The sequence below is a fragment of the Mesocricetus auratus genome, unplaced genomic scaffold (assembly GCF_017639785.1).
Source record: "Mesocricetus auratus isolate SY011 unplaced genomic scaffold, BCM_Maur_2.0 Super-Scaffold_6730, whole genome shotgun sequence".
NCBI classification, from domain to species: domain Eukaryota; kingdom Metazoa; phylum Chordata; class Mammalia; order Rodentia; family Cricetidae; genus Mesocricetus; species Mesocricetus auratus.
Window position 1 is genome coordinate 83,887,634 of NW_024429184.1, and position 27,667 is coordinate 83,915,300.

At 37.1% G+C, this 27,667-nt stretch overlaps 1 protein-coding gene across 3 annotated transcripts in view; it reads left to right on the forward strand.

The window, feature by feature from the left end:
• Positions 1 to 27,667, forward strand: part of Dcc (DCC netrin 1 receptor) — a 1,023,267-nt gene that overhangs the window by 818,723 nt on the left and 176,877 nt on the right. For all 3 annotated transcript variants that reach the window (XM_040741618.1, XM_040741619.1, XM_040741620.1), the window contains exon 13: positions 19,143 to 19,284. In XM_040741618.1, the coding sequence (XP_040597552.1) occupies positions 19,143 to 19,284 (142 nt within the window). The remainder of the gene's footprint in view (positions 1 to 19,142; positions 19,285 to 27,667) is intronic.

Genomic DNA, 27,667 nt, shown 5'->3' on the forward strand with positions numbered 1-27,667 from the left:
TGCTGGAACTCTTAATTTCAATTTTTAAGGTCAGTTTTTTAATAGAAGAAGCTCTGATAAACACAATAAAACAACATAACTGAACAACATTGTAATTCTATTTGTCTATTGATTGCTGATAGTTTGGATGGTGAGTACAGTGAATTACGTAAAAACATTATGTCAAAGACTTTGCAGTGATTTTAATCTCAATTTATCTCATTAGAACTTCCAGTTTTGTATTATATTTTTGGGGGGTAGGCATGAACAAGCATAAGAAAGTGTATCTAGAACTGAACTATTTTGGAAGAGAAAGGGAGTGGAGTGAGATTTTTGTCATTTAGCATAGGATTAGCTATGTTAGTATTTGCAGCATAACAATTAAAATCCTTAATACTTATTAGTAGCAGGCCAGTTCATTAAAAAACAAAATGGGGCCGGGTGGTGGTGGTGCATGCCTTTAATCCCAGCACTCGGGAGGCAGAGGCAGGCGGATCTCTGTAGCCAGGCTGGCCCGACAGCCTCCAAAACAATACAGAGAAACACACTCTCTAAGGAGTGCATGAGGATGGGATGAGAAGATGGTTCGGGGTGTGGGAGGCAGGAAGGAGATTATTTTTTAAAAACGCAAAAAAATTACACAAATGTCTCACTAGCTAGTACCAAGGGATCCCAACAGATCATGGATCCACTTTCAAGGACTGCACCCTTAGTAGCATGCCTTCTTTTCAGATGTTCAATTGCTGATTGTGTTTTCCCTACCCTGTCGGGGAGGCTAACATATTTTCACTTGGTCACATGCAGTCAGTCACTAAGGGGCTAGAACCAGTATTGAAACATCTCAGTAGCTTAGAAAGATTAGATTCAGTTCGGATGTATTTTTTCCTCTTTATGATTTTTATTTTCAATTGAGAAGCTTATGAATGGGCTGGATGAAACCTGATCAGTTCTCCTCTCTACCACAACTGAAGAGGCCATCCCAGAGGTCTGGGACCAAGTATTTGGATTTCATTTCCTTTCTTATGCCTAACACATGTCCATTGCAGTAAAGCTAGCACTAAGTGGAGAGGCAAGAATTATGGTTAGAAAAAGCATTCTAAAGGGAATATTTAGAAAATTAGTGATTTGTACAATTCCTAACCGAGAGGGTTAAAAGAATCTTGCCTTTATATTCTCGTTTGCAAAATAACTACAGCCTAAGAGACCACAGAGAAAAATCCAGGTAATACCTTTGGAACTTATTATACTGATATAAGTGGCGAACATTCGAATTTATGCATGTAACATCACATCTTTCCTACTATCCTTCCTTTAAAGACTAATGGTTAAAATACTCTGTTTGGAGATGGGAACCAACAAAGTGAAAAACAAGAGATGTATTCTTAACTCTAAATTAAGATATAAGATAAACAGCAGTGGTTCTGTGCCTCCTGTTATTGAATGTGTGCAAGGAGCAAAACAGACCTCTAATTAAACAAATGCCACTGGGTACAAAATTTAAAGGCCTGCTCTGAATGACCCCAGTCATTAATCCTAAACAGAAAATCGATGTGCACAGAATACTTGCAGATGACTTCTGGTCACTTGCCTTTCCCAGCAATACTTAGCAGCCTTATTGCATGGTCTCAATCACTCACTAATGATCAAAAGGAGAAAAGAATACAAAGGAAAGAATTTGCGCGTCAGCAGTGACCTAATTATTGCAAAGTGAATATTTTCACAGTGGACTCACAGGCTTTCAAGAAATGTAGAACACTTTCATTCAAGCAAGTCAATGTATCTTTTGAATCATAAAGCTTAGAGCATAAAGTGTTAGCTTCCCACAGATGTCATTCACAATGTTTCACACTATTGAAATATTTACCTGTGTTCTGGCTTTTAGCTCTCTCTCTAGTAAAAGTTATGAAATTGAAACATTTAATGTAACTTATGTCACTTGTGCTTAGATTTTAGGGTGGTTGTCATTTTTACTTAATAGATAACTTGTACTTGTAAATGAATCTATACCATATTTATCTTTTTGGGTTGCCTCACTCAAGATGATTTACTTTGATTCCATCCATTTGACTGCAAGTCTCATGATGTCATTTTCTTTTTAACAAGCTAAATAAAAATCCATTGTATAAATGTGTAACATTTTCCTTATTTATTCTTTTGTTGAGGGACTTCTAGGTTGGTTCCAGTTTCTGGCTACTATTAATAGAACAATATTAAAAATTGTAGAGTAAGTGTCCTTATGTTAGGATAACGTTTCTTTTATTAACTTTGTTATTTTAATTTCAAATAGCTTGTTTTACATGTCAATCCCAGTTCCCTCTCCCTCCCCTCGTCCCGCGTCCCCCCCACCATCCCCCCATCCTCCCACCCTATTGCCAATTCCTTCCACATAGGAGATATCTAGAGTCTGTCATTTCACTCAGGGTAGGGTACAGGCACTCCCCTAAGAGTCCAGGCTGAGAGAGCATCCCTCTTTTTGTCCCCCCCCGGAGACCAAAGCTCACCTGACTCAGGATGACATTTCTTTACGTATATGCCCAGGAGGTGTATTTTCTCTTCAAAGTGAAACAAAAAAGATGCTGTTGTTGTTTTCTAGTAAGTTTAGAGGATATAAATAAGCTAATTGGCCCATAGTGTCCCAATCTAACATTGGTAAAGACCAAGTTCTACCAGAAAAGTGCTATAAGTGAATATGTTTCTCTTTTTGTGCCATTCCTGGAGCACAGCAAGGACTTCAGATGCTTAATGGATAACACATGATAAGAACAAGATTTGCACTGTATATAAAAAGACAGTGAGAGGTATTAGAACAGAGGAAGTCTCATTGGTTTTTGTTTGTTTGTTTGTTTGTTTGTTTTCAAGTTTAAAATCACCAGTGTAAGCTATTCATAGTGTCACCAATCCATGGTATTGGCATTTGGGACACTGAAGCTGGAGCGTTTTGAAATCTAGGCTAGCACAGAATTTTTTTTATTTGGAAAAAAATCAAAATAATAATTACAAACCATTACTTAAGGTAGGCAATGCAAACAGTTCAACCAGCATCATTTACTGAAGATGCTGTCTTTTTTCAGTGTGCATATCTGATTTCCTTATCAATAATAAGAGAAAGACACAAATATGTGAAGGGTCTGAGCCCAAGGTTTTGACAGGTCAACAAATTGTTATGTTGCAGAGCTGGATTTGTGAAGAAGATGGATCTCAAATGTTGACATTCTACAAAAGCTCTTGGAAAGCCAAGCTGCTTAAAAGGAAAGCAGGGAACAATCACATGTATTTTGCTTGCTTTGATAAAACCATAGGGTGAACATATATGCACATTCCTATTTAAACTGATTAGTTCCAAATGCTAGTCTTTAATTTTCCTCCATATACCCTAAATGGTCAAAACATCCCAATCTCTTCCTGTGGTTCAAACAGGCTAGGTAGAAGTGAAGAAGTTTGCCAAACTGTTTGGATATAAGCAAATTCATTCTAGCACTGTTTATAAATACACAATGGTGCCACATAGTTTTTTATTAGATTGCAGAATATAAAGGATTCTTGTAAGTCATCCCTATTGTTATATGGTGTGGGCATTTGGCAATTGACATGTAGTACAAAGAAATAATAGAGGAAATGGGATATTCTAATTAAATATATCCATTGTTTGCATGGGTGCATGCATGTATGTGTATGTGTGTATGCAATGTGAGTTTGCGGATGTGTGTGGAGGTCAGAGAATAACTGTGCATTCTATTTTTTCCATTCACCTTTGTATGGCTCCCATTATTGAATGCAAATTTTTAGGCTATATGGCAAGCACTTTTGTCCACACTCATCAGATTCCTCAAGCATCAGATGTTCAGAGGTGTGTGGAGTTTTGTCTGGGTCTTCAATTTGATTCCAATGATCAACATGTCTGTTTTTATGCAATATCATGCAGTTTTCATCATTGTTTTTCTGTAGTGCAACTTGAAATTGAGAATGAAAAAAACCTTAAATACATCTTTTTATTGTTCAGGATTGTTTTAATTATCCAGTTTTGTTTGTTTGTTTTGATTTTCCATATGAAGCTTATAATTGTCCTTTGATATCTGTGATGATTTGTGTTGAAATTTTAAAGAAAGGTTGCGTTGAACCTACAGATTGTTTTTGATAGGATGACAATTTTGCTATGTTAATTCTATTGCTCTATGGGCATGGGAGCTTTTTCCATCTTTCTACCATGTCTTATGGGTTTTGACATACAAGTCTTCCACTTGTTTGGTTAAAGTTACCCCCAAGATGTTTTATAGTACTTTTAGCTATTGTGAAAGGTATTGTTTTCTGGACTTCATTCTCAGTCTGTTTGTCATTTGTATTCATGAAGGCTACTGATTTTTGTGAGTTATTTGTGTTCAGTTACTTTGCTGAAAATATTTATCAGCTTTAAGAATTCCCTGATGGAATTTTTAGGCTTACTTCTGTATACTATCATATCATCTGCAAATAAAGATACTTTGACTTCTTCCCTTCCAATTTTCATACTCTTTATCTGCTCCAGTTGTCTTATTGATCCAGCTAAGACTTCAAGTACTATATTGAATAGGTATGGAGAGAGTGGATAAGTTGTCTTGTTCCTGATTTTAGTTGAACTGTTTTGAGTTTCTCTCCATTTAATTTGTTGTTGGCTATAGGCTTGCTGTGAACAGCTGGTATTATGTTTAGGTATGTCCCTTGTATCCCCAATCTTTCCTGGACTTTCATCATGAAGGGCTTTTGGATTTTATGTATCTGTTGAGATGAACATTACTTTTTTAAGTATAACAGTAATGAGTGTCCATACTTGTTTAATATTCAGGACCTTCTTTCTAATGTTTGTTCTTATTTACACTAATTTACTTCCACATATATGAGATACAGAATGGTTAGTTGGATTAAAATTATCATTATGTCACTTCTCTTTATGTTATGTTTTAGAGAACAATTCATTGACTGCTAAAATTAAAAATACCTCCTATTGTATTGAACTGTCATTGGTCTCAATCTTATTGATTGATTATTTTAGAATTGTTTTATTATTTTTTATCAATGCTCATAAAATATCATTTTAAGCAATCAGCCATAATACAATCAGTAATTAAAATTATAACCAACTACAGGTGCTAGTGATTGTTAATCAATTAGATGCATTGTGATTGCAGGTTTAATTGAAATGCTGATTGAAGTATTGATAGTTGCTCATGCTTTTCAACAGTAAACTGTGTCTTGCTGTTTTTAAGTTGGAATTAATTAAGGAGAACCCACTCCCAACTACACTCAGTCAATTTGCTGAGCATGGAAGGATCTGAACCAACTCCTTCTGCAAATATGAATAAAGTTGAGACCATGAATCAAAAGTGATCTGTCTGGCTATTGGTTGAGTATGTGAATTTGAATGGACTTATTTGCATATTAGCAGTAACAATCTATATAGATATTTCTATAGGTCCTATGAGTTTGGACTTGGCAAATTCTGGTACTTTAATATAGGAAGATAGCAGTCAATAAACATTCTAGTACCTCCATTTTGCCAGGATTCTGCAATAGGTATAATTAACCACCTATTGGTTAGCCTTCACAGACGTTAACTAGGTCATACATCATAGCAGTTAGGTGGTTTTATAATATTCACATTACAAATATGATCTGACATGTATTCTTTCAAAATATTTAAAGTTTCTTCTTAATCATTTGAAATTTGCAAGACAGGCTAAAGATACTTTTATCTAAGGATACATTTTACCTACCCTGTTACAACTAAAAGTTGTTCCTTATTTTCTAATTATTGGATCACAGGAATATAATAATCAAGAAATAAATTCTACATAATATGATTTTTATTTCATGATTAATAAATTCTCAACACAAAATGAGATTTTCTTTTCAAAGTGAAACAAAAAGATGTTGTTGTTGTTTTCTAGTAAGTTTAGAGGATATAAATAACTAATTGACCCATAGTGTCCAAACCTAAAATTGGTAAAGACCAAGTTCTACCAGAAAAGTGCTTAAGTGAATATGTTTCTTTTTTGTGCCATTTCTGGAGCACAGCAAGGACTTCAGATGCTTAATGGATAACTCATGATAACAACAAGATTTGTACTGTATATTCACAGACAGTAAGGGCCATTAACATCGAGGAAGCCTCATGTTTTTTGTTTGTTTTCAAGTTGAAAATCAGCAATGTAAGCTATTCATGGTGGCACCAATCCATGGTATTGGCATTTGGGACACTAAGCCGGAGCTTTTTGAAATCCAGGGCAGCATAGAATTTTTTCTATTTGGAAAAATCAAAATAATAATTATAAATCATAACTTAAGTTAGACAATGCAAACTTGGGGTGCCTAGTTCTCAAGATCAAGCATATCCAGGCAACATTGCCCCTGTAATAATTAAAAACATACTGAGTTGACAGTAAGATTCTCCTCATACCATAAAAAAGAACATCCAGTTATAGACCAAAAAGACATTATGAACTTCAGAGAAAACTATGAAACTCAGCAAGATGTCTTTCAAAACTATGGAGGAAGCATCTGTTTATGTAAGAAATGTTAATGTATTTGACTTGTGTCTCTGAGTATTGAATCTGTGAAGATCTAAGTCAACATCAATTTTGCCATGGAAAGCATAGACAACTATTTTATCTTTCTCTATGGTTAGACCACGTGCCTTTTTATGAAAGCATTGTATGTGACATTGTTTATAATCCAGTGGCTCTATTGACACCTGGATATGTGTGGTTTGGAAATAAAGTACACACAGTAAATGATATCATGGAGCCAGATGTCTGCTGGCATTACCTGAAGAGAAAAATTGGAGAAAACAATTCCATTTATTACATCCTCAGAAGGAATATTTATCAAAATGCCTCCTCCCTCCATCCCTAACTGAAGAGTGCTATCAGAGTCTGGTGGTTCTGGAGGCACTCAGCTGTGAAGATGAATTATGTGAATCTGACCTGTAATATTATGTGACATTTTAAACTCAAATATTTCCACATATTTCTCCACACAATTAAAATATTTAGTCTCACTTCATTTTATGAGACATAAATAGCTATGTAAGTATTCTGTAATTACTGTACATTGTAACAAATGGCCTCATAAATACATTGTAATGTCCCATGTAATTACATGGTTAAGTCTTGTCTTTGAGATGGCTGCTCTCCGATGGAAAGCCTGCTGGTTTCTGAGATTAATTACTTAAGCACTAATTTGATGGCTTGCTTGAAGATATGCCTCTGTTAAATAGCCACTTGTACTGTTTTTGAAGAGAAAAATGTTTTATAATACACTCTCACTGCCTTTTACAATATTGACCTCACAGTATGCGTTCATCCCTAAATATTTGCCATGTGTAAATGTATTGTACACAAAAGCCAAAGGGATATCATTCTATATAGGAGAAGACTGGTTGGCAATTACATTTTCCATCAAACACCAGCTAGAAAATTGTTATAATAATTTTAATGACTCTGATCTTTTACTTAAAAACATATTAAAGTATAAAAATTATAATATCTTCACTGGTCAAGCACTAGGCAACTAATGTTTGCTTTAAAAGCCTGAGTTGCCATAACACACACATTTTAGTATGTGCTTATGGTATTTTTAATTCATCACGGTTATTCTTATTTATATTTTATTTTTTTATTTTTAAATTTAAATTTAAATTAGAAACAAGGTTGCTTCACATGTCAATTTCAGGTCCCTCTCCCTTTCCCTCCCCTTCTCCCAAGCCCTCCCACCAACCCCTCCAATATCCCCTCATTTCCTCAGGGAGGGGGTGTCCATAGTCTGTCGTTTCATCCAGGGCAGGGCCTAGACCCTCCCCCAAGAGTCCAGGGTGAGAGTGCATCTCTCATTGTTGGATGGGTGCCCAAAGTCCATTTGTATACCTGGGATAAATACTGATCTACTACCCAAGGCTCAATAGATTACCTAGGCCTCCTCACTGACACCCACATTCAGGGGGTCTTGATCAGGCCCATGCTGGATTCCCAGCCATCAGTCTGGGATTCAAGAGCTAATTCTTATCAGGTCAGCTGTTTCTGGTGGTTAAACCTGAGTTGAACTCAAGAAATCCAGTGACAGAGAGAGAGGGCTGATGAGCAAAGGGGTTAAGACTGGGCTGGTTTAACCATCGTGGTTATTCTTAATAAATGGGTATATACAATAAGTGAAAAAAATCAGTATTGAAGCTTTTTGAGTTTCATATAGTATTTACTGCCATCTTGTAAAATCTGTATCCTAAACTGACATTATTCATCTGACTACTCAAATAATAAGTTGGTTTTATTTTACAAAATGAAAGAAAAGAACAAGAAATTGATAAATGCAATATTTCTTGTCTAAAATATATCCTGTATTCTTGTGCCTTTGGAAGGTATGGTTCTGCATACAACTGTCTTGATAGACTTTTCTACTTTTCTTATATTACTCTGATACCAATGCTATTTTATTGCTTTTACTGGCTTCATTTGATAGAAATTAATAGATTGAGAAAAGACTTAGTGATCTCCCAGAATCATGGAGTCTCCCTAAACCTGTAACATGCTACTAGGGAATGATTTAAGCACTACAGAATAAAGTCTATTGACACTGACAAATTCTAAAATGCATTACACATCAGTTCACTATATCATGAACTCTGTAGAGCAACAAAATTGCTTTATTGTAATGGAATTTTGTCAAAAAGTGAATATCCCCTAAAAATTATGTTTCACATTTTTGGGCTCACACAAAAGCTGGCCTGGTTACTAGACTATGAATAGCAAAATATTACAGGGAAAATGCTATTTTAAGTCCAGTATCTTAAACCAGGGAAGAGTTACATTTATTTGAGTCCTACTTATTTGTTATTTGCTTTTTCTGTTGATCTCTCTCCCCTGCACTATATTTTTGTATTCCAAGTCATATTCTTCATTAGTTTGCAAGTGTTGGTATAATTATATGTTTTTTCAAAGATAGCTTAGGTGACTGGAAATATTAATTTATTTTTCCCCATAAATGGAGCTATATATGTTCCTATGTGAGAAGCAGTATTTGAGAATCAGTTAAATATCTCTGTACCACCAATCAGACTCTAGCAAAATCGACCTTAAAAGAAACATCTTTTCCCATGTTTTAGTGAATGGATTTTGATTTGAAAAATGCTATTTTTGAAGATTTGTGATCTGGTTATTATAATCAGATTAATATTTTATAAATACATTAGCTTCTTATTCACTCATTTATTTTAAGGTTTGCAAATCCAAACACACAAAAAAAAGTATATCTTGGTGACTCAGTATTTGAAAACTTGCTCTGATTTTTGCATGTGTCAAAGTTGCACAAACTTACCAATGGGTTTTATAAAGTACGATTAAAACAGAACCTAAACTCTGTACTTTGCAATATAAAGTTTCCCTAAGCCCTTTCAAACACAGGATGGGATGCAAATGTGAAACCGTGCCATACAATGATGCTTTAGGTAAATGGTTCCCATTAATACTTAGTAAATCCCTGGCAACCTCAGGTAGAATAGGATTTCTCTTGCTCATCCGTGTTACTGTTCTATTTTTTTATGAAGCTGTTGGCCTTGTTTGTTTCTTACTGGCTAGCTCTGATTTAAGTATTTACCCCATAATTGTTAATCTAATTATTTCTCTTACCAGAGAAAAGGGTCTGGACTTCTTACCCCTATGGCAGCTACATGATGAGTCTCTGTGTTTCTCCTTCCCAGAGTCCTCTTGGACTAGTAGTCCCACCTATCTTGCTTCCCTATTGGCCAACAGTGCTTTATTGACATACACACAGGACTTTCCCATCATCCCCTCTTTTCTGTCTAAACAAAAAGAAAGGTCTTAACTTTAACATAGTCAGATTATATATATATATATATCAAGCAAGAACACAGTTACAACATTTTGTCTATCAACATTCATCAAGATTTAAAGAAAATATCATCTATCCCATCCTTGTGAGTCCAAAGTTCTATATGTAGCTTATCTTTTATCATAATTAAGGAAAACTATAATTACAACTATCTGTCTTCAAATCTATCAAAGACCACAGAAGGATAATATATAAACACAATATATAAAATATATTGACAGAGACATCTTACTGCCTGGAGAGCCACCTGAAGTTCCTTTGTAATGTTGGGGCATCCATATTCAGCTCATAGGCCATAGTGTATCTCGAAGACTTCTCAGCAAAGCAAGAATTTTCAAATTGTCCATTTGCATTGGCAGTCTGTCATTCATCTTTCTGTGTCCTGCCAAAAGTCTCGTAGACTCTTCCATGAAGCAGGAACCCTAAAGGACTGTTTGAGTTCAGCAGTCACTGTCCTATGGGTCCTGCATGTCCAGATTATACAGCAACAGTCAAGCAGTCCAGGCAAGAGCAGTTTCTTGCCCAAATGGCTAATCTTGCCAAGTTGAAACAAACTCCATAACGAGTTTCTTCAATGCTCATCTTCCTCTCAGACGTAATTAGTGATGCCAGGAGCAGACATTTCTCACTGTCAAGAAAAACCCTAAACCATTTTAAATGCCAATTTCTGAAGGTCTTTGAAAGGTTTGAAGACTGCCTATCTATCTCAAATATATCTCTGTATATCTAGAAAACCTAACTAACCTAACTGTAAGTTCTGACTATTATAAATACCTATCTATAGTCTATATTCAATTATGTATTACATTTTAAAAGATCAATATAATCACAATACTTAATCTAGAGGAGAAATATACACATCACTAAATTGACCTTGAATTTGTATCAATACAAAGTACTCATTTCCATACCATAATCCCATTTTCCATTTAAGAAGAGATTGGTTGTGATCATTAACCAATTATAAGCAACCCCATTCAAATGAAAACAAAGATTTAAAAACAATATGGGAATTTGGACATTGCTCATTCCAAGCTGCTTCCTGCTGGATGAGGGGGGCGCTGTTCATACCATGGGCATCAGGACAAAACTCAGAAACCTGTATAAGTCCTTATTTTTCAGGGTATGTTAGGCTGCATCATCTTAGCTGTCTCAATTGTTGGAACAACTGGCCCACTGCTTCTGGGGGTCTTGGTTCATCAAACCACAGAAGCATGGAAGGAATCCTCAGCTCTCATTTTCGGAGAAAAGAGTCTGGACTTCTTACCCTGATGGCAGCTACATGATGACTCCCTGTGTTACTATTCTTAGTTAATGTCTTTTGTCAGTAAAATACTGCCCTCTCTTTTTCCAAATAACAGTTCATAACAGAGCATCTAATAGTATTTTATTTTCTATTTTAAAATATATTTTTATTTTACATACCAACCCCCTTCTCCTGACCCCTTGCCCCCCATCCAGTCCTCATAAGGGGAAAGGTCTTCCTTGGAGAGTTAATAAAGTCTGGCATTCAAAGTTGAAGGGGGACCAAACCCCTCCCCTCTGTAACAAGGCTGAACAAGGTATCCCACCTAGGGAATGGGCTCCAAAAATCCAGTTCATGCACCTGGGATAGGTCCTGATGTCACTTCTGCCTCCACAACAGATCAACTCATATTTAGAGGGCCTACTTTGGTTCCATGCCGGTTCCCCAGCTGTCAGTCCAAAGTTCATGAGTCCCCACTAGCATAGGGCAGCTGTCTTTGTGGTGTTCCCAATCATGTTCTTGACCATGCCCCCTTACTCACATGATCCCTCCTCCCTTTCTTTAATTGAACTCCAGGAATTAAGCCCAGTGCTTGTCTGTGGGTCACTGCATCTTCTTCCATCAGTTACTGAATGTCGGTTCTGTGATGACAATTAGGGTACTAACTAATCTGAATAAAGGGGAAGGCCTGTTCAGATACTCCCTTCATTATTGCTAGGAGTCTTAGCTGGGGTCATCCTTGTAGATTCTTGACAATTTCTCTTGCAACAGGTTTCTCCCCAACCCCATAATGGCTCCCTCTGGCAAAATAATTCTTTCATTGCTCTCCTCTTCTGTCCCTCCCCCAACTTAGTCTCTGTGATCCCTCATGTTTCCATCCCCCAACCCCTTCCTTATACTTTCTCTTCCCAGTTTACCCAGGAGTGCTAACTATTTTCCCTTTCTGGGTCCCACCATGGTTGTCTCTCTTAGGTTACCCCATTTTATCTAGCTTCTTTGGGTTTGTGGATTGTAGCCTGATTATGCTGTGCTTTACATCTAATATTCACTTATGAGTGAATACATACTGTGTCTATCTTTCTGGGTCTGGGTTACCTTATTCAGGTTGGTTTATTCTAGTTCATCCACTTGTCTGCAAATTTCAAGATGTCACTTTTTTTTTACTGCTGAGTAATAGGGGAGTGCAAACTTATACATCCACTTTGGAAATCAGTATGGACGTTTCTCTGAAAATTGGAAACCAACTTACCTCAAGACCCAGCAATGCCACTCTTGTACATATACTCAAAGGATGCAAAATCATACCACAAAGACATTTGTTCAACTGTGTTCATAGCAGCACTGTTTGTAAAAGTCAGTACCTGGGAACAACCTAGATACCCATCAAACAAAGAATGGCTAATAGTATTTTCTAGGCCCAAGATATCCAAATTAAGACAAACTAAGAAGCTCCCAACTATCTATCTATCTATCTATCTATCTATCTATCTATCTATCTATCTATCTATACACATATATATATATCATTTGGCTTTACTTAACATTGCCATTAAACAGATTTTGAATATTTATTACATGAAGTAAATTTGCATGTTTAAACCCAGGATTCAATTAATCTGATCATTTTAGAAGCTCCTATAGACCTCAGAGCTACAAATAGCAGTTTTTATGTGTTACTTTTAAACTTAAATTTGTTCTCTGACAATTTCTCATATTTATATCATTTATACTGATTACTCTCATCTTCCACTTTCCCTTTACTACCCCAGTCCGATCCTTCCTTACCTGCTACCTATTTTCAGTAAATCTCTTTCCCACATTCCTGCCTATTTGTTTTGTTTTGTAATCCACTGAGTTTAACCAAGGATATCATTGTAAATATAGGTTTTGAGCTAATCACTGGATCTGGTGGGTTCACCAGTACTCCATAATTGAAAACAGTGTTTCATTTTCCCCGAGAATCCATCACCAGCCAATGGTTCCTCAGTAAGGAGTGGGTCCTCACAAATCCTTCTCCCATGTTTTATTGTTCTTGGGGCTAGTCAGGAGGAAGTTTAAGGTAAGTATTAACATCTACTGTGAGTTCATGATAGCTGTAGTTGTGGCATTCCTAAAGGTTGACATTTCATTATTCTTCTCCTGGTCTTTCAGCTCTTACATTCTTCCTGTTTCTTCTGCAATATTTCCCGAACATCAAAGTGGGTATGATGAATGTCTTGCTCTATGATGGGCCCAAACCATCTTTTATTCTGATCATCCTTGGAAGCCATAAGTCTCTACATTTATCTACATTCATTGCAAATAGAGGCTTCTAATATTAAGGGTTAGGGTATCTTTTTTCTATGGTAATAAACAGAGACATTTAGAAGGTAGTTCTGTGCATTTTGAATTGTACATTTCTGCAATAATCTCCATCTACTGCAAAAGGAAATGATGGAGAGGTAAGAAAGACACTATGGATTTAAGGATAAGTATTTAGGAGGTATAATGTATTTATCTAATTAGATTATATTAATTAGGAAAATAGCAGCAGTATATTCTCGTCCGAGCATGTGATCTTTCCAGCCACAGGTAGCTAGTTTTACAGTATCAAGCACGAATTCCCTCATATTGAATGCACTTTGAATCTTATGAGACAAATGTTGTGCCAAAGATATAACATTGAGTTACATCACTGGAGAAACCTTGTTGGGGTAGTTAGAGTTATGGTTCATAGGTTTTACAACAGGGTACGTATGATTATTGATTGCTTTTCTCCCTTGGTAACTTGCAAAGCACCTTCAGATATTATGAGGGCTTGTCCTGTAGGAGGAGGTTTCCAGGTCAGTTCCAGCTCAATTTTTCCACACCTTGTATCTTGTGAATAGGGTCTATAGCACCTTATCAGCGTGTTGTTAACATCATTCTGTGAGGTAACCAAGTACAGTGTGTGTGTTTGTGTGTACGTTTGCCTATGTTATTAAAGAAATACCATTAAATTAATATTATCCATACAATCTCCTCCTCTCTCTGTACTAGTGTCTCTCCATTCCCCAGTTAAAGTTCAAACATTTTCCATTTCCCCTTTTAGATCACTTGTGTCCTAAAATCCCTTTATTTAGACCTTCGCCACCATACCCCCCTTTTTTCTTGTATTCTGCAGTTATGTACTCACATGTAAATACTCAGAGGTTGAAGTTACAAATAAGAGAGAGCATGCTGTTTGCCTTCCCGGTTCTGCCTTATCTCATTCTGTAAAATATTTTCTGTTACCATTTACCTTCAAATTTCATAACTCTTTTTTGTAAAGCTGAATTGAATTATATTGTATATATCTGCTACATTTTTATTATATATCCATCAGATGAAGAACAGGTGGATTATTTCAATTCCTTAAGTATTATAAGTTTACCAGTGATGAATGTAGCTGAGCAAGTCCCTGTGGAATAGGATGTTGACTCCTTTGGGCATGTGCCAAGAAGTGGTATAACTGAATCATATAGTGGATCTGATCTTATATATTCAAAATTCTACACACTTATCTCCAGAGTGAATGAAGTAGTCTGTAATACTACAAACAATGAATAAAGTTTCTAGGTCCATATATGCTTGTCAGTGTTTGTTGTCAGTTGGTTCCTTGATCATAACCATTTTAAGTGGGCTGGATGCAATCTTAACATAGATTTAATTTGCATTTCTCTCATTGCTATGGACTCTTATGTGGGTTGTTTATCATAAATCCACACCAGTGGATTACTGATTTCTACTTAGTTGTTTATGTCTGATACATGAGCTTTTAAATTATTACTTTTCCTTTTACTAGAGAAACTCAGAAATAAAACACAAAATCCTTTATATCCACTTTTACAAACATGCACTGAGTATATTTATTTGTATGTGTTATTCGGGTTTTCTTCTTTTTCTATGCTTTCTTACTACCCAAGCATGATGTTTTTATTTGTTAACATAAGAAATGAGAATTGAACTCGATATAAACCAATGCTCAGCAAATGTATATGGAAGAGTAGTATTCCTAATATGTATCTAACTAATTCATCTCTCTTGGTACCACTGTCAATTTGCTGTAGAAAAAATTCTATCTTTTGGTCCAACAAAGAAAAAGTCCATGTTTTCAATGTCATTTATTCTTTTTGTTTCTTTTCCTTCCTTCCAAAATATTCCACTTTGACAATCAGTCATTGACACTGAAGGTGATGGTTGTGTTTGTGAGCAGTGACTGTAGCATATGAGCCCTGCTAGTTAGGAACATATTCTGTAAATATCAAACTTTATATCAAATTAGTATTGTCTTTTTTGAAGGCATAAGGTCTCACAAACTTATTAAAGCATAAGAAAATCATAGTTAAACAAACCATGATACTCAAAGATGAGCCAGGTAGATAGTTGAAGTTTATAGGCTCCCTGCACAGGGGAGAATCCAGTGGGACTTTTTGAGCGTTTCAAAAGACGAGTAAATGATCTGTAGATCAAACCAACAGGTTGAAAGACTAGACATTTTTGGGGGCAGTCTGCCTGGCTACTTGCTAGGTGTAGTGTCCTTTTTTCTATAGGCAGTCTTCCAGAAAATTTGTTCAGACCATTAGATATAAGAGGGAAACACAGAGAGTTGTTTCCTGCATTTCAGAAGGCAAAGGGAGAGAAAGAGAGGTGTTGTGGGATATTTGTTCACGGTGTGACGATATATTGCTGTGATTGGTGTAATAAAAAACTGAACAGCCAATAGTGAGACAGGAGGTATAGGTGGGACTTCCTGGCAGAGAAGGGAAGTAGTAGGAGAAATGTAGGTGCTCAAGTGAGACTTTAGGAGACACAGAGGAGACAGGATGGGCAGTATGTGATAGAGTATACATTAATATAAATGTGTTAATTTCAGTTTTAAGAGCTAGTTAAAAACAAGCCTAATCTGAGGCCAAGAGTTGATAATTAATAATAAGTCTCTGTGTTATTATTTGTCGGCTGGTGGCCAATGAGAAACCTTGTCTATAGAAAGGACTGGCACTGGGAAAAACACTCAGCAGAACAAGACACGAAGTGTTATTCCTTGAATCCCCCCATCCCTGATAACTTCTACCATCTATTTTATATGACCTGTCTCCCACATCCCTCATTCTGGAAACTTTTGAACTCAGCTAACTCTCATGACAGTTTAACACAGTTTCTGTTTGTTTGTTTGTTTGTTTTAAGTTTAAATTTAGATTAGAAACAATGTTGCTTCAATAGTCAGTTCCAGGTCCCTCTCCCTTTCCCTCCCCTCCTCCTGTGTCTTCCCCCCAAACCCCCCCATTATCCCCTCATTTCCCCAGGGAGGGTAAGGCCCTCCATGGTGGTATCCATAGTCTGTCATTTCATACAGAACAGGGCCTAGACTCTCCCCCAATAGTTCAGGGTGAGAGTGCATCTCACATTATTGGATGAGAGTCCAAAGTCCGTGTGTATACTCGGGATGGGTACTGATCTGCTGCCCAAGACTCAATAGATTACCTAGGCCTCGTCCCTGACACCCACATTCAGGGGGTCTTGATCAGTCCCATGCTGATGCCTGGGATTCAAGAGTTAACCTTTGTCAGGTCAGCTGTTACAGTTTCTGTTTTAATGCAATACTTCTTAATTTGTTTTATTAAGTATCTCTGGTTCTTTTTTTGTCATTTTTTATTTTAATTTTAAATAGCTTGTTTTACATGTCAATCCCAGTTCCCTCTCCCTCCCCTCCTCCCGCACTCCCCTTACCCCCCACCCTCCCACCCTATTGCCAAATCCTTCCACATAGGGGATATCTAGAGTCTGTCATTTCACTCTGGGTAGGGTCCAGGCACTCCCCTAAGAGTCCAGGCTGAGAGAGCATCCCTCTTTGTGCTATAGGCACACGATGACTGTTTGTATTCCAGGGATAGACACTGATCCACAGCTCAGGGCCCCATAGGTTGCCCAGGCCTTCTCGCTGACACTCACATTTGGGGGGGTCCAGATCAGTCCCATGCTGGCTTCCCCACTGTCGCTCTGGGGTCCAAGAGCTCTCCCCTGTTCAGATCAGCTGTCTCTGCTGGTTTTGCCAGCCCATTCTTTGCCAATTTGCTCATCACTCCTCTCTCTCTGTCACTGGGTTCCTTGCGTTCAGTTCAGTGATTAATTGTGTGTTTGCTTCTGCTTCCATCAGTCACAGGATGAAGGCTCCCGGATGGTTATAGACATCAAGTTCATTATCAGGAATGGGCATTCGAGGTGGTCTCTCCACTATTGCTTAGCTTGCCAATTGGTGTTATCCCTTTAGATCACTGGAGGTCACTCTGGTGCCTGATCTGTCTTCTATCCTATGATTCCCTCTTCCTCCTATTCTACCCCCACCCACTCAACTTCCTGTTCCCTCATGACCAACTCTCTTTCTCTTTACCCCCTCTCTTCTTCCCAGCTCCCACTCCCCCCCCCCATCCCTCGCCATGTTCCCCATCCATTCAGAGGATCTTGTCTCAATCCTCTTCTCTTGGGTACTATGCATATATGCATATCTTTTAGGGTCTTTCCTGTTTCCCAGACTCTCTATCAGTGGAAGTGCAGACTAGCACTATCCTGATCCATGTCTAACATCCATATATGAGTGAGTACATACCATGTTTGTCTTTTTGCGACTGGGTTACCTCACTCAGGATGGTTTCTTCCAGTGCTATCCATTTCCCTGCGAATTTCAAGATTCCATTGTTTTTTTTTCTGCTGAGTAATACTCCATTGTGTAAATGTACCACATTTTCTCTATCCACTCTCTGGTTCTTTTTTAGCTATTCCCAAATTCTACTTCTTCAGGGCTAGGCTTTTTTTGGAAAGCTGAAGCTGACTAACTTTATTTACCATTTTTCTTATTTATTTATTAGTTATTTATTGCTAATTTTTTATCAAGTTCCCTGTTGTCTTTCTATCCTCTCAACTTAACATTTAGATGTTGGTGATTATACTTGTGTAAGGAATAGTTTCCTGTTCTTTCTCTCCAATTCACTACAATGTTTCCCCCTTCTTAATTTTTACTGTTATATTTTTCAGGCTTAGTTACTATCTCAGGCTCCATGTCTTTTCTTTATACTTGGGCTCGAGCATTCTCTCCTAGATTTTTGGTGTACAACTTTATACATAGGTATAATATTATTGTTTCCCTCATATCAATTTATTGTGTACTTATTCCTGCACATATACGTGTGTGTGTGTGTGTGTGTGTGTGTGTGTGTGTGTGTGTAAGGCTTTGTTTAATATCAAGTCACACGAAATTACCAATTTATAGTAAAATGACATTCCAAATGCTAACTTGCAAAGGGAAACTCTGGTCCCTGGGTGGGACTTGTTACCTTATGCCTTCACTGTTAGGGACTCAGGCTGGATTCTTTTATTTAGTTCAAAGTTCTTCATTTTGTGGCATGAAGGGTTATTTGATATTATTCCTAGATAACTTATTTGAATCTGTGGCCTTTGTGTTCAAGTACCCTGAGCACTGAGCTCTGAGCTACTCCAATCAGTGACTGTGGACTAGCTTATTCTTAAGTTTCACTCATATTCAAGCTTCCCAAGTCATCTCCCCTTTCAGCAGCATGCCTTAGTACCATGTTCACATTGTATAGGAAGCAAAAATCCCTAGAATAAAATGATTTTTAAGTGGAAATTAGCTTGGATTTCATTAACATAACTTAAAAATATTCTTAAGCTTATTTTTCTCCTTTGCTTCCAATCTACTCCAACTTGTTGCTGTTTCTCATCTGGTGTGTCCTATTCCTGCCTTTTAGTGGCTTTTACTATTTACAATATTTTACTATTGTTTTAGTGGTGTTTGCAAGGGAGACATGGTATTGCATGTAATCAGTCAAATAAATTGTACCCATTTTTTAAAAAGAAAATAAAGCAGTTATAAATGCTGTCAGATTATAGGAAAGTATTTAATTTGGAGGTCATGTCTTGCAATACTTGCTTCTGTGTTTAATTCACACTTGTTCTTGGGTTGGTCCTCTGAACTTGCTCAATTGTCCTAGCCTCTGTGATATCTTAATTTACATTTTTTTTTATTTTACAGAGTATCAAAGTGAGCTGGCTTCCTCCCCCATCAGGAACACAAAACGGATTTATTACTGGCTATAAAATTCGACACAGAAAGACTACCCGCAGGGGTGAGATGGAAACACTGGAACCAAATAACCTCTGGTACCTATTCACAGGTCAGTGTACACACAGAGCAGTCTGGCAAGCCTTTGATGAATTAAATGCTTTAGGAATAATATATACTCTCACTTCAAAGGAACATCGACTTCTTTCCTGGCAGGTGACATTTATTGGCCTAAACAAGAATAACCTTTATATTTTTAAGTTTCTATGCTCTGTAATATGTTCACTACCCATTTCCCCACTGTATCATCATCTTAGTAAGTGTATCATAGAATTCTTTCTATGTTGGTTTCTCATAATTGCTGACACAGCATTTCTTAGGGTCTACTAACATTTAACTCTCTAGTTAACAACTTTTGATGGAGTGGCACTGTACTTTACTCACTATGACCCTCTTCCCTACCACAAATGTCAGAATAAAATGGAAAATGAGAAGGGGGAGTAAACAGGGACACTGTTTTACTTTCTATAAATACATAAGTAAATCTACTTTTGTATGCCTATTCATGGAAAAGAGAGGAGGCTAATATTTATGAAATTTGAGTCCAGTGTTCATAAAGATAATTTTTATTTTATAAAATCAAAATCAAATCAAATCAAAAATAGTGTAATTTTCTTATACGTTTTTGAATCTAATCTAAGTCCCTAGTAAAGAGACATAGAGGAGTCTTCTAAAGTCATACCAGAAAAGGTGTGTGCTCAGGAATACAAGAATGAGTGAACAAGAGATGAGAGGGAGGGACTGGGAGATATGAAAAAAAATGGAAACATAATATTGAGTAGGGTGACCATGACTTTGGAACAAATACAAAGCTTGCAACACTTGATGAAATGACTCTGGGAGGTTCCACCAAATGACCCTCTCCAATAAGCCATAGCTTGATAGAGAGTGTGCAGCTTCTATTGTCTGTCTTTGGCTGAGTAGGATACTACTACATAGCTCAAGACAAGTTCCTGAAAACCAGAGTGTCTAGTGAATGCTAGTCGGAGATCTCTCCTTGTCCATCACCACTTATGTGATGGTGGTAGCAAGTTTTATAGACATAGGAATTGTTTGAGGAGTGTTGATGGCTTAGAGTACAAAACAAAGTATAACGATATACCACAGTTATTCAAAGTAGATACTGAGCCAATTAGCAATGGCTTACCTACTCATTACTTTTCTCAATGCTGTGACAAAATGTCTGACAAAAACAGCTTAAGAAAAGACTACTATGAATTCATTGAGAATGAAGAAACAACATACCCAAACCTATAGGACACTTTGAAAGTAGTGCTACAGGGGAAGTTCATAGCACTAAGTGCCCACATGAAGAAACTGGAGAATAGTTATACTACAGAATTACCAGCACAGGTGAAAGCTCTAGAATACAAGAAAGCAAACTCCCCCAGGAGGAGTAGGCGCCAGGAAATAATCAAATTGAGGGCTGAAATCAATAAAGTAGAAACTAGGAAAACAATACAAAGAATCAATGCAACGAAGAGTTGGTTTTTGAGAAAATCAACAAGATAGACAAATTTTGTCCAAACTTACCAAACAGCAGAGAGTGAACATGCAAATTAACAAAATCAGAAATGAAAGGGGGACATAACAACGGACTCTAAGGAAATCCAGAGAATCATCAGGTCATACTTTGAAAACCTGTACTCCACAAAATTCGAAAATTTAAAGGAAATGGATGACTTCCTGGATAGCTATTACTTGCCAAAATTAAATCAAGAACAGATCAGCAATTTAAATAGACCTATAGCCCCTATGGAAATAGAAGCAGTCATCAAAAGTCTCCCAACCAAAAAAAGTCCAGGTCCAGATGGCCTCAGTGCAGAATTCTACCAGAAATTCAAAGAACAGCTTATACCAATTCTTCTCAAAGTATTCCACACAATAGAAGCAGAAGGGTCTTTGCCAAACTCTTTCTATGAGGCATCAATAACCTTGATCCCCAAGCCACACAAAGACACAACTAAGAAAGAGAACTTCAGACCAATATCCCTCATGAATATTGATGCAAAAATACTCAATAAAATACTGGCAAATCAGATCCAAGAACACATCAAAACAACCATTCACCACGATCAAGTATGTTTCATCCTAGGGATGCAGGAATGGTTTAACATACGAAAATCCATCAATGTAATTCACCATATAAACAAGCTGAAAAACAAAAATCACATGGTCATCTCACTAGATGCTGAAAAAGCCTTTGACAAAATCCAACACCCCTTCATGATAAAGGTCTTGGAGAGATCTGGGATAACAGGGACATACTTAAACATAATAAAAGCTATATACAGTAAACCAACAGCCAACATCAAACTAAATGGACAGAAACTCAACGCAATTCCTCTAAAATCAGGAACAAAACCAGGCTGTCCACTCTCTCCATACCTTTTCAACTCTAGCCATTGCCATACGACAACAAAGGGGGATCAAGGGGATACAAATTGGGAAGGAAGAGGTCAAACTTTCACTGTTTTCAGATGATATTATAGTTTATATCAATGACCCAAAGAACTCTACAAGGGAACGCTTATATCTGATTAACACCTTCAGCAAAGTGGCAGGCTACAAGATCAACTCAAGAAAATCAGTAGCCCTACTATATACAGATGATAAAACGGCTGAGAAAGAAATCAGAGTAGCATCACCCTTTACAATTGTCACAAACAACATAAAATACCTTGGGGTAACGCTAACCAAACAAGTGAAAGACCTGTACTGCAAGAATTTTGAATCTTTAAAGAAAGAAATTAAAGAAGCCCTCAGAAAATGGAAAGATCTCCCATGCTCTTGGATAGGTAGGATCAATGTAGTAAAAATGGCAATCCTGCCAAAAGCAATCTACAGATTCAATGCAATCCCCATTAAAATCCCAGCACATTTCTTCACAGACCTTGAAAGAACAATAATCAATTTTGTATGGAAAAACAAAAGACCCAGGATAGCCAAAACAACCCTGTTCAACAAGGCAATGTCTGGAGGAATTACCATCCCTGACCTCAAGCTCTATTATAGAACTATAGTCCTGAAAACAGCTTGGTATTGGCACAAAAATAGACAGGTAGACCAATGGAATCGAATTGAAAACCCTGATATTATCTCACACACGTATGAACATCTGATCTTTGACAAATAAGCTAAAAATATACAATGGAATAAAGAAAGCATCTTCAACAAATGGTGCTGGCATAACTGGAGGCTGGCATGTAGAAGAATGCAGATCGATCCATGTTTACCACCATGCACAAAACTTAAGTCCAAATGGATCAAGGACCTAAACATAAATCCAGATACACTGAACCTCTTAGAAAAGAAAGTGGGTGGTACCCTTGAATGAATTGGTACAGGAGACAGCTTCCTGAACATAACACCACTAGCACAGACAGTGAGATCAATAATTAATAAATGGGACCTCATGAAACTGAGAAGCTTCTGTAAGGCAAAGGACACAATCAGCAAGACAAAAAGGCAGCCCACAGAATGGGAAAAGATATCCACTAATCCCACATCTGACAGAGGGTTGATCTCCAAAATTTACAAAGAACTCAAGAAGCAAGTCTCCAAAACAGCAAAGGACCCAATTAAAAAGTGGGCTGCAGAACTAAATAGAGAATTTTCAATAGAGGAGTCTAAAATGGCTGAGAGGCATCAACATCCTTAGCCATCCCGGAAATGCAAATCAAAACAACTCTGAGATACCATCTCACTCCTGTCAGAATGGCTAAAATCAAAAACACCAAGGACAATTTATGCTGGAGAGGATGTGGTGAAAGGGGAACACTCCTCCATTGCTGGTGGGAGTGCCAGCTTGTTCAGCCACTTTGGAAATCAGTATGGAGATTCCTCAGAAAAATGGGAATAAACCTACCACAAGACCCAGCAACTCCACTCTTAGGCATATATCCAAAAGATGCCCATTCATACAACAAGGATGTCTGTTCCACAATGTTCATAGCAGCATTATTTGTAATAGCCAGAACTTGGAAGCAACCTAGATGCCCCTCAACCGAAAAGTGGATAGAGAAAATGTGGTATATTTACACAATGGAGTACTATTCAGCAGAAAAAAACAATGGAATCCTGAGATTTGCAGGCAAATGGAGGACACTAGAAGAAACCATCCTGAGTGAGGTAACACAGTCACAAAGAGAAACATGGCATGTACTCTCTCATATATGGATTTTAGACATAGATCTGGGGAGTGCCAGCCTACAATCCCATGACCAGAGAGTCTGGGAAACAGAAACTTCATTCAGTGGCTGATGTAAGAAGAGGCACACTCCCATGGCTAAGCACTGAGCTGAACTCAAGAAAGCCAGTAACAGAGAGGGAGGACTGATGAACAAAGGGATTAAGACTGGGCTGGTTTAACTCCCAGAAACAGCTGACCTGACAAAGTTTAACTCTTGAATCCCAGGCATCAGCCTGGGAATCCAGCATAGGACAGATCAAGACCCCTTGAATGTGGGTGTCAGTGAGGAGGCCTAGGTAATCTATTGAGCCTTGGGCAGTAGATCAGTACTCATCCTGAGTATACACATGGACTTTGGACTCCCATCCAACGATGTGAGGTGCACTCTCACCCTGAACTCTTGGGGGAGGTTCTAGGCCCTGCCCTGTATGAAATGACAGACTATGGACACCCCCATTGAGGGCCTCACCTTCCCTGGGGAAATGAGGGGATAATTGGGGGTTTGGGGGAGGGCACGGGAGGAGGGTAGGGAGGGGAGAGGGACCTGGAACTGATTTTTGAAGCAACCTTGTTTCTAATCTAAATTTAAACTTAAAAATAAATAATAAAAAATACATGGAAAAAAAGTTCAAGAGAAAGTAGGACTAAATGGTTTAAATGAGAAAAAAAAGAAAAAACTACTTTGCTTCATTATTGAAGAGTATAGAATAGTGGTTCTCAATCTGTAGGTTGTGATCCCATTGGGAGTCACATATCAGATATCCTGCATATCAGATATTTGCATTATGATTCATAAAAGTAGCAAAATTACAGCTATAAAGTAGCTAACCTTGAAATATATTTATTGTGGGGGTAACCACAACATGAGGAACTGTATCAAAGCGTCACAGCTTTAGCAAGTTAGGGAACTACTGGTATAGTGTGCCATATCAAAGAAGGCATGGGGCCTCCTTTAGGGTGTGAGGCTCACATTGTGCCCACAGTCTGGAGGAAAGAGCTATATGTTGGTACTTTTTCTTCTTGTTGTCTGGTACACAAGTCATTGTAAAGAAACCACTCACATTCATGGTGGAACTGACTATAGTCTGCCAATTCCCTCAAAGACATTCCCAGGGATGTGTCTTCTGAATGATTCCAATTCTAGTCAAGTTACCACTCAGTGAAGATTAACTATCCAAAGTCATCTCCAGGCTCAGTAAGGAAAATGGCAGGTGTGCAAGTATAGGAATTCAAGAATGGATGAGTAGCACTCACATAAAAGCAACAGGCCAGACAAGGAGGCATGCCACCTGTAACTGTCAGTGGGACTAGAATAATCAGGCCCTAGGGAGCTCAGTGGTCCATCAACATAAAGATTAAAGAATTGCAGAGACAGAGTGAGAGACTGTCTCAAAAAATGAAGGTACCTGATGTAAAATCGTGGCCTAAATGCACACATGAACATGGGTGGGCACACCTGTACACACATACATCTAAAAATACACAAAAGGTCCATTCCTTGTCATATTTACACTTAATACATAATTTTGAAACTTTAATTTCCCAATATTTTCTCTTAAATAACTTCTGAACTTCTAATAATATAAAATAAATTTAGTTCTTTTGTATAATGATGCCAACATTTTCAAGGGTCCAAAGCACAGTCTCTTCTAAAGCATAGCAATCTTATCCATGAGCTCTTGTAAAAAGACAAATAATGATTGACAAACTACTACCATGGACTTTTATCCTACCATACATCTTCTTTACTCATCTTTTGTTTATTATGTATTTTATCACTTAGAATATAATATCCACTTAAATAATCAAAGTTTTTCCTGTCTTTTTTTATTTAAAAATGTCAATGAGTCTTCTCTCTCTGCCTTCTCTGTCTGTCACATTTCCTCTCTCTTTCTATCTCTCCCTCTCTCTGTGTTAGTATTAACATGTTTCTCTTTTACCATGGGACTTCTTAAACACTAATATAGAAAAATGAAACCTCAGCTTTCCTCATCATTCAACTCATGTCTCTGGTATAAGCAACATCCCAAGTCTCCACTGCATTGATTTTTCACTTTCACAGCTTAATGCAATGGGGCTACATCCACAGCTCAAGCTCTCTTCCAGGGAATCTAACCCTGCTACTCATTGCCTCAGCAACTTTCTGGAACCTTGGTTATCACCTCCATGTTATATCAACTGTCTCTTTCATTTGGCATGCCTGGAAAACCAGCACTACATGAATAGCACTTCCTGGTACCAGATCTTGTTATATTCTGCATGCCTTCTGCCATAGCTATAGTAGCCTCTATTTACTCTAGCAACTGAACTCTCTTATGTGGTTGTTTGGATCAAGGAACCCTTGTAGCATAAATCTTAATTCATGCTCGCCTTCATCAAACTTGCACTTTTACAGCATGGAACCCCTAATGAATTCCCTGAAGGACACCTTTACTAATTTGCAAGTGCATAAGAACAGGTTCCTTTTTGGTAGCATCAATCTCTTTAACAATTACTGATTCTATTTCCAACCAGGTTTTCAGCTAGGATATTATATTCTTAATATAACCAACTATGTAGTCCATTACTTTTAAATTTGGTCTCACTTTAGTTTTTTTCAGCACATAGACAGAAGGCAGACATATTTTTGGCAGACTATAACATGAAAAACATTTAGCCTAGATCTCAGTTGAGTCTTTGTTCCCTCCTGAAACCACCCAAGCAGACTTTACTGTCTGTTTCCCTGTTGGTAGAAATGCCTTTTTAAGAATGGGATATTTCCACACTCTTGCCAGAATTGCCTTTATGATAGCATTAAAGGGCTTTTCTACACTTCAGATCTAAACTCTTCTGCATCCCTCACAAACCTATTCCAAATGCCCATGTGCCTGATGACCAGCTTTATTACATCACCTTCCAATTAGTAGGGGCCAATTTAATGGATCATTTACTTTTCTCATTGCTGTGTCAAAATACTTGACAAAAGTAATTTAAGGAAATAAGAGTTTATTTTGACTCCTATATTTAAGGTACAGTCCATCAGGAAGGAGAAATTTAAGGTAGCAGGAACATGAAGGCATCATCACAATGTGTTCACAGTCAGGAAGCTGAGACACATGAATGCTAGTAGTGAGCTCACGCAGTCTGAGACTCCAGCCCATGTAGATCCGCATTCAATTCAGGGGGGGTCTTCATGGCTCCATTAAACTTCTCTGGAATTGCTGTGGATTTCTTAGAGGAAGGACTCCCCAGTAACTCTAAATCAAGGGTAGATGACAATGAAGATAAACCATCATAGCACGACAGCACATGATTGTGTGATAAGAAGCAAATGAAAACTGATATTTTTGTAGTAAGCAGAGTCATTAATTTTCCATGTAAGTATACATGTATCTAGTGAATAAAATGTAACTGACAGTAGGGAATTAATAATTATTTTACCTTTTCCTCTCTATAGATATCCTCCAAATATTTTTAAAATTATATCACAGATGAACATAACACACACAAACTCATTGCTTTTCTATTCTTTAGCTTATAATCATTAACTTCAGAATGCCATAGTTTGTTACCATGGAAATTTTATCGGTAAAATCTTATGATAATTGTTAGAATGTTTTCAAGATAGGTTATATAATATAACCCTGTCTATTTTAAAACTGGACAAAACTCTAGGTAGATGTTGTTGAATTTAAAAGCCAGTTATGTCATTATAACACACTATTTATAAAGCTTTTAAAAAATCCAACTTTAAAAAAAGTTGTCAAGCTGTGATGTCTTTTCTTCAACCATGAAGAAATAATATGAGGGATAAAAATAATTGATGTTAAAGTAAGGCCTATGTGCGTATTGGAACAGCTAATATGATATGTGGTTAATCTGAGAAAAAAATTCACAGTTGTTAAAATTCTTAGCAAAAATATTTTAATAATTTTAAAATTTAATATTATATATAAAGACATAGGATATCTCATTTCAAGACTATTTTTCAAAAAATACAAAGATTTGGATCTTTGACATTTTTTGACATTGGGTTTCTTCCACACATAAAAACATTAAAATTATGAAATAAGTGTTGTGATTGAATTAAAGAATGGATGTAAAGAGAGACACTAAGGACTGGAAATTCAATTCAAAGCATGGTAAATTGCTAATAAACACGATAAAAGATCAATCTTATTTGCAAATAGAGAAATAGATATTAAATTGGTGATTACTTCCTTTGATTGAAATAACAATAGTACAAATGAGTGGCATTACTGTA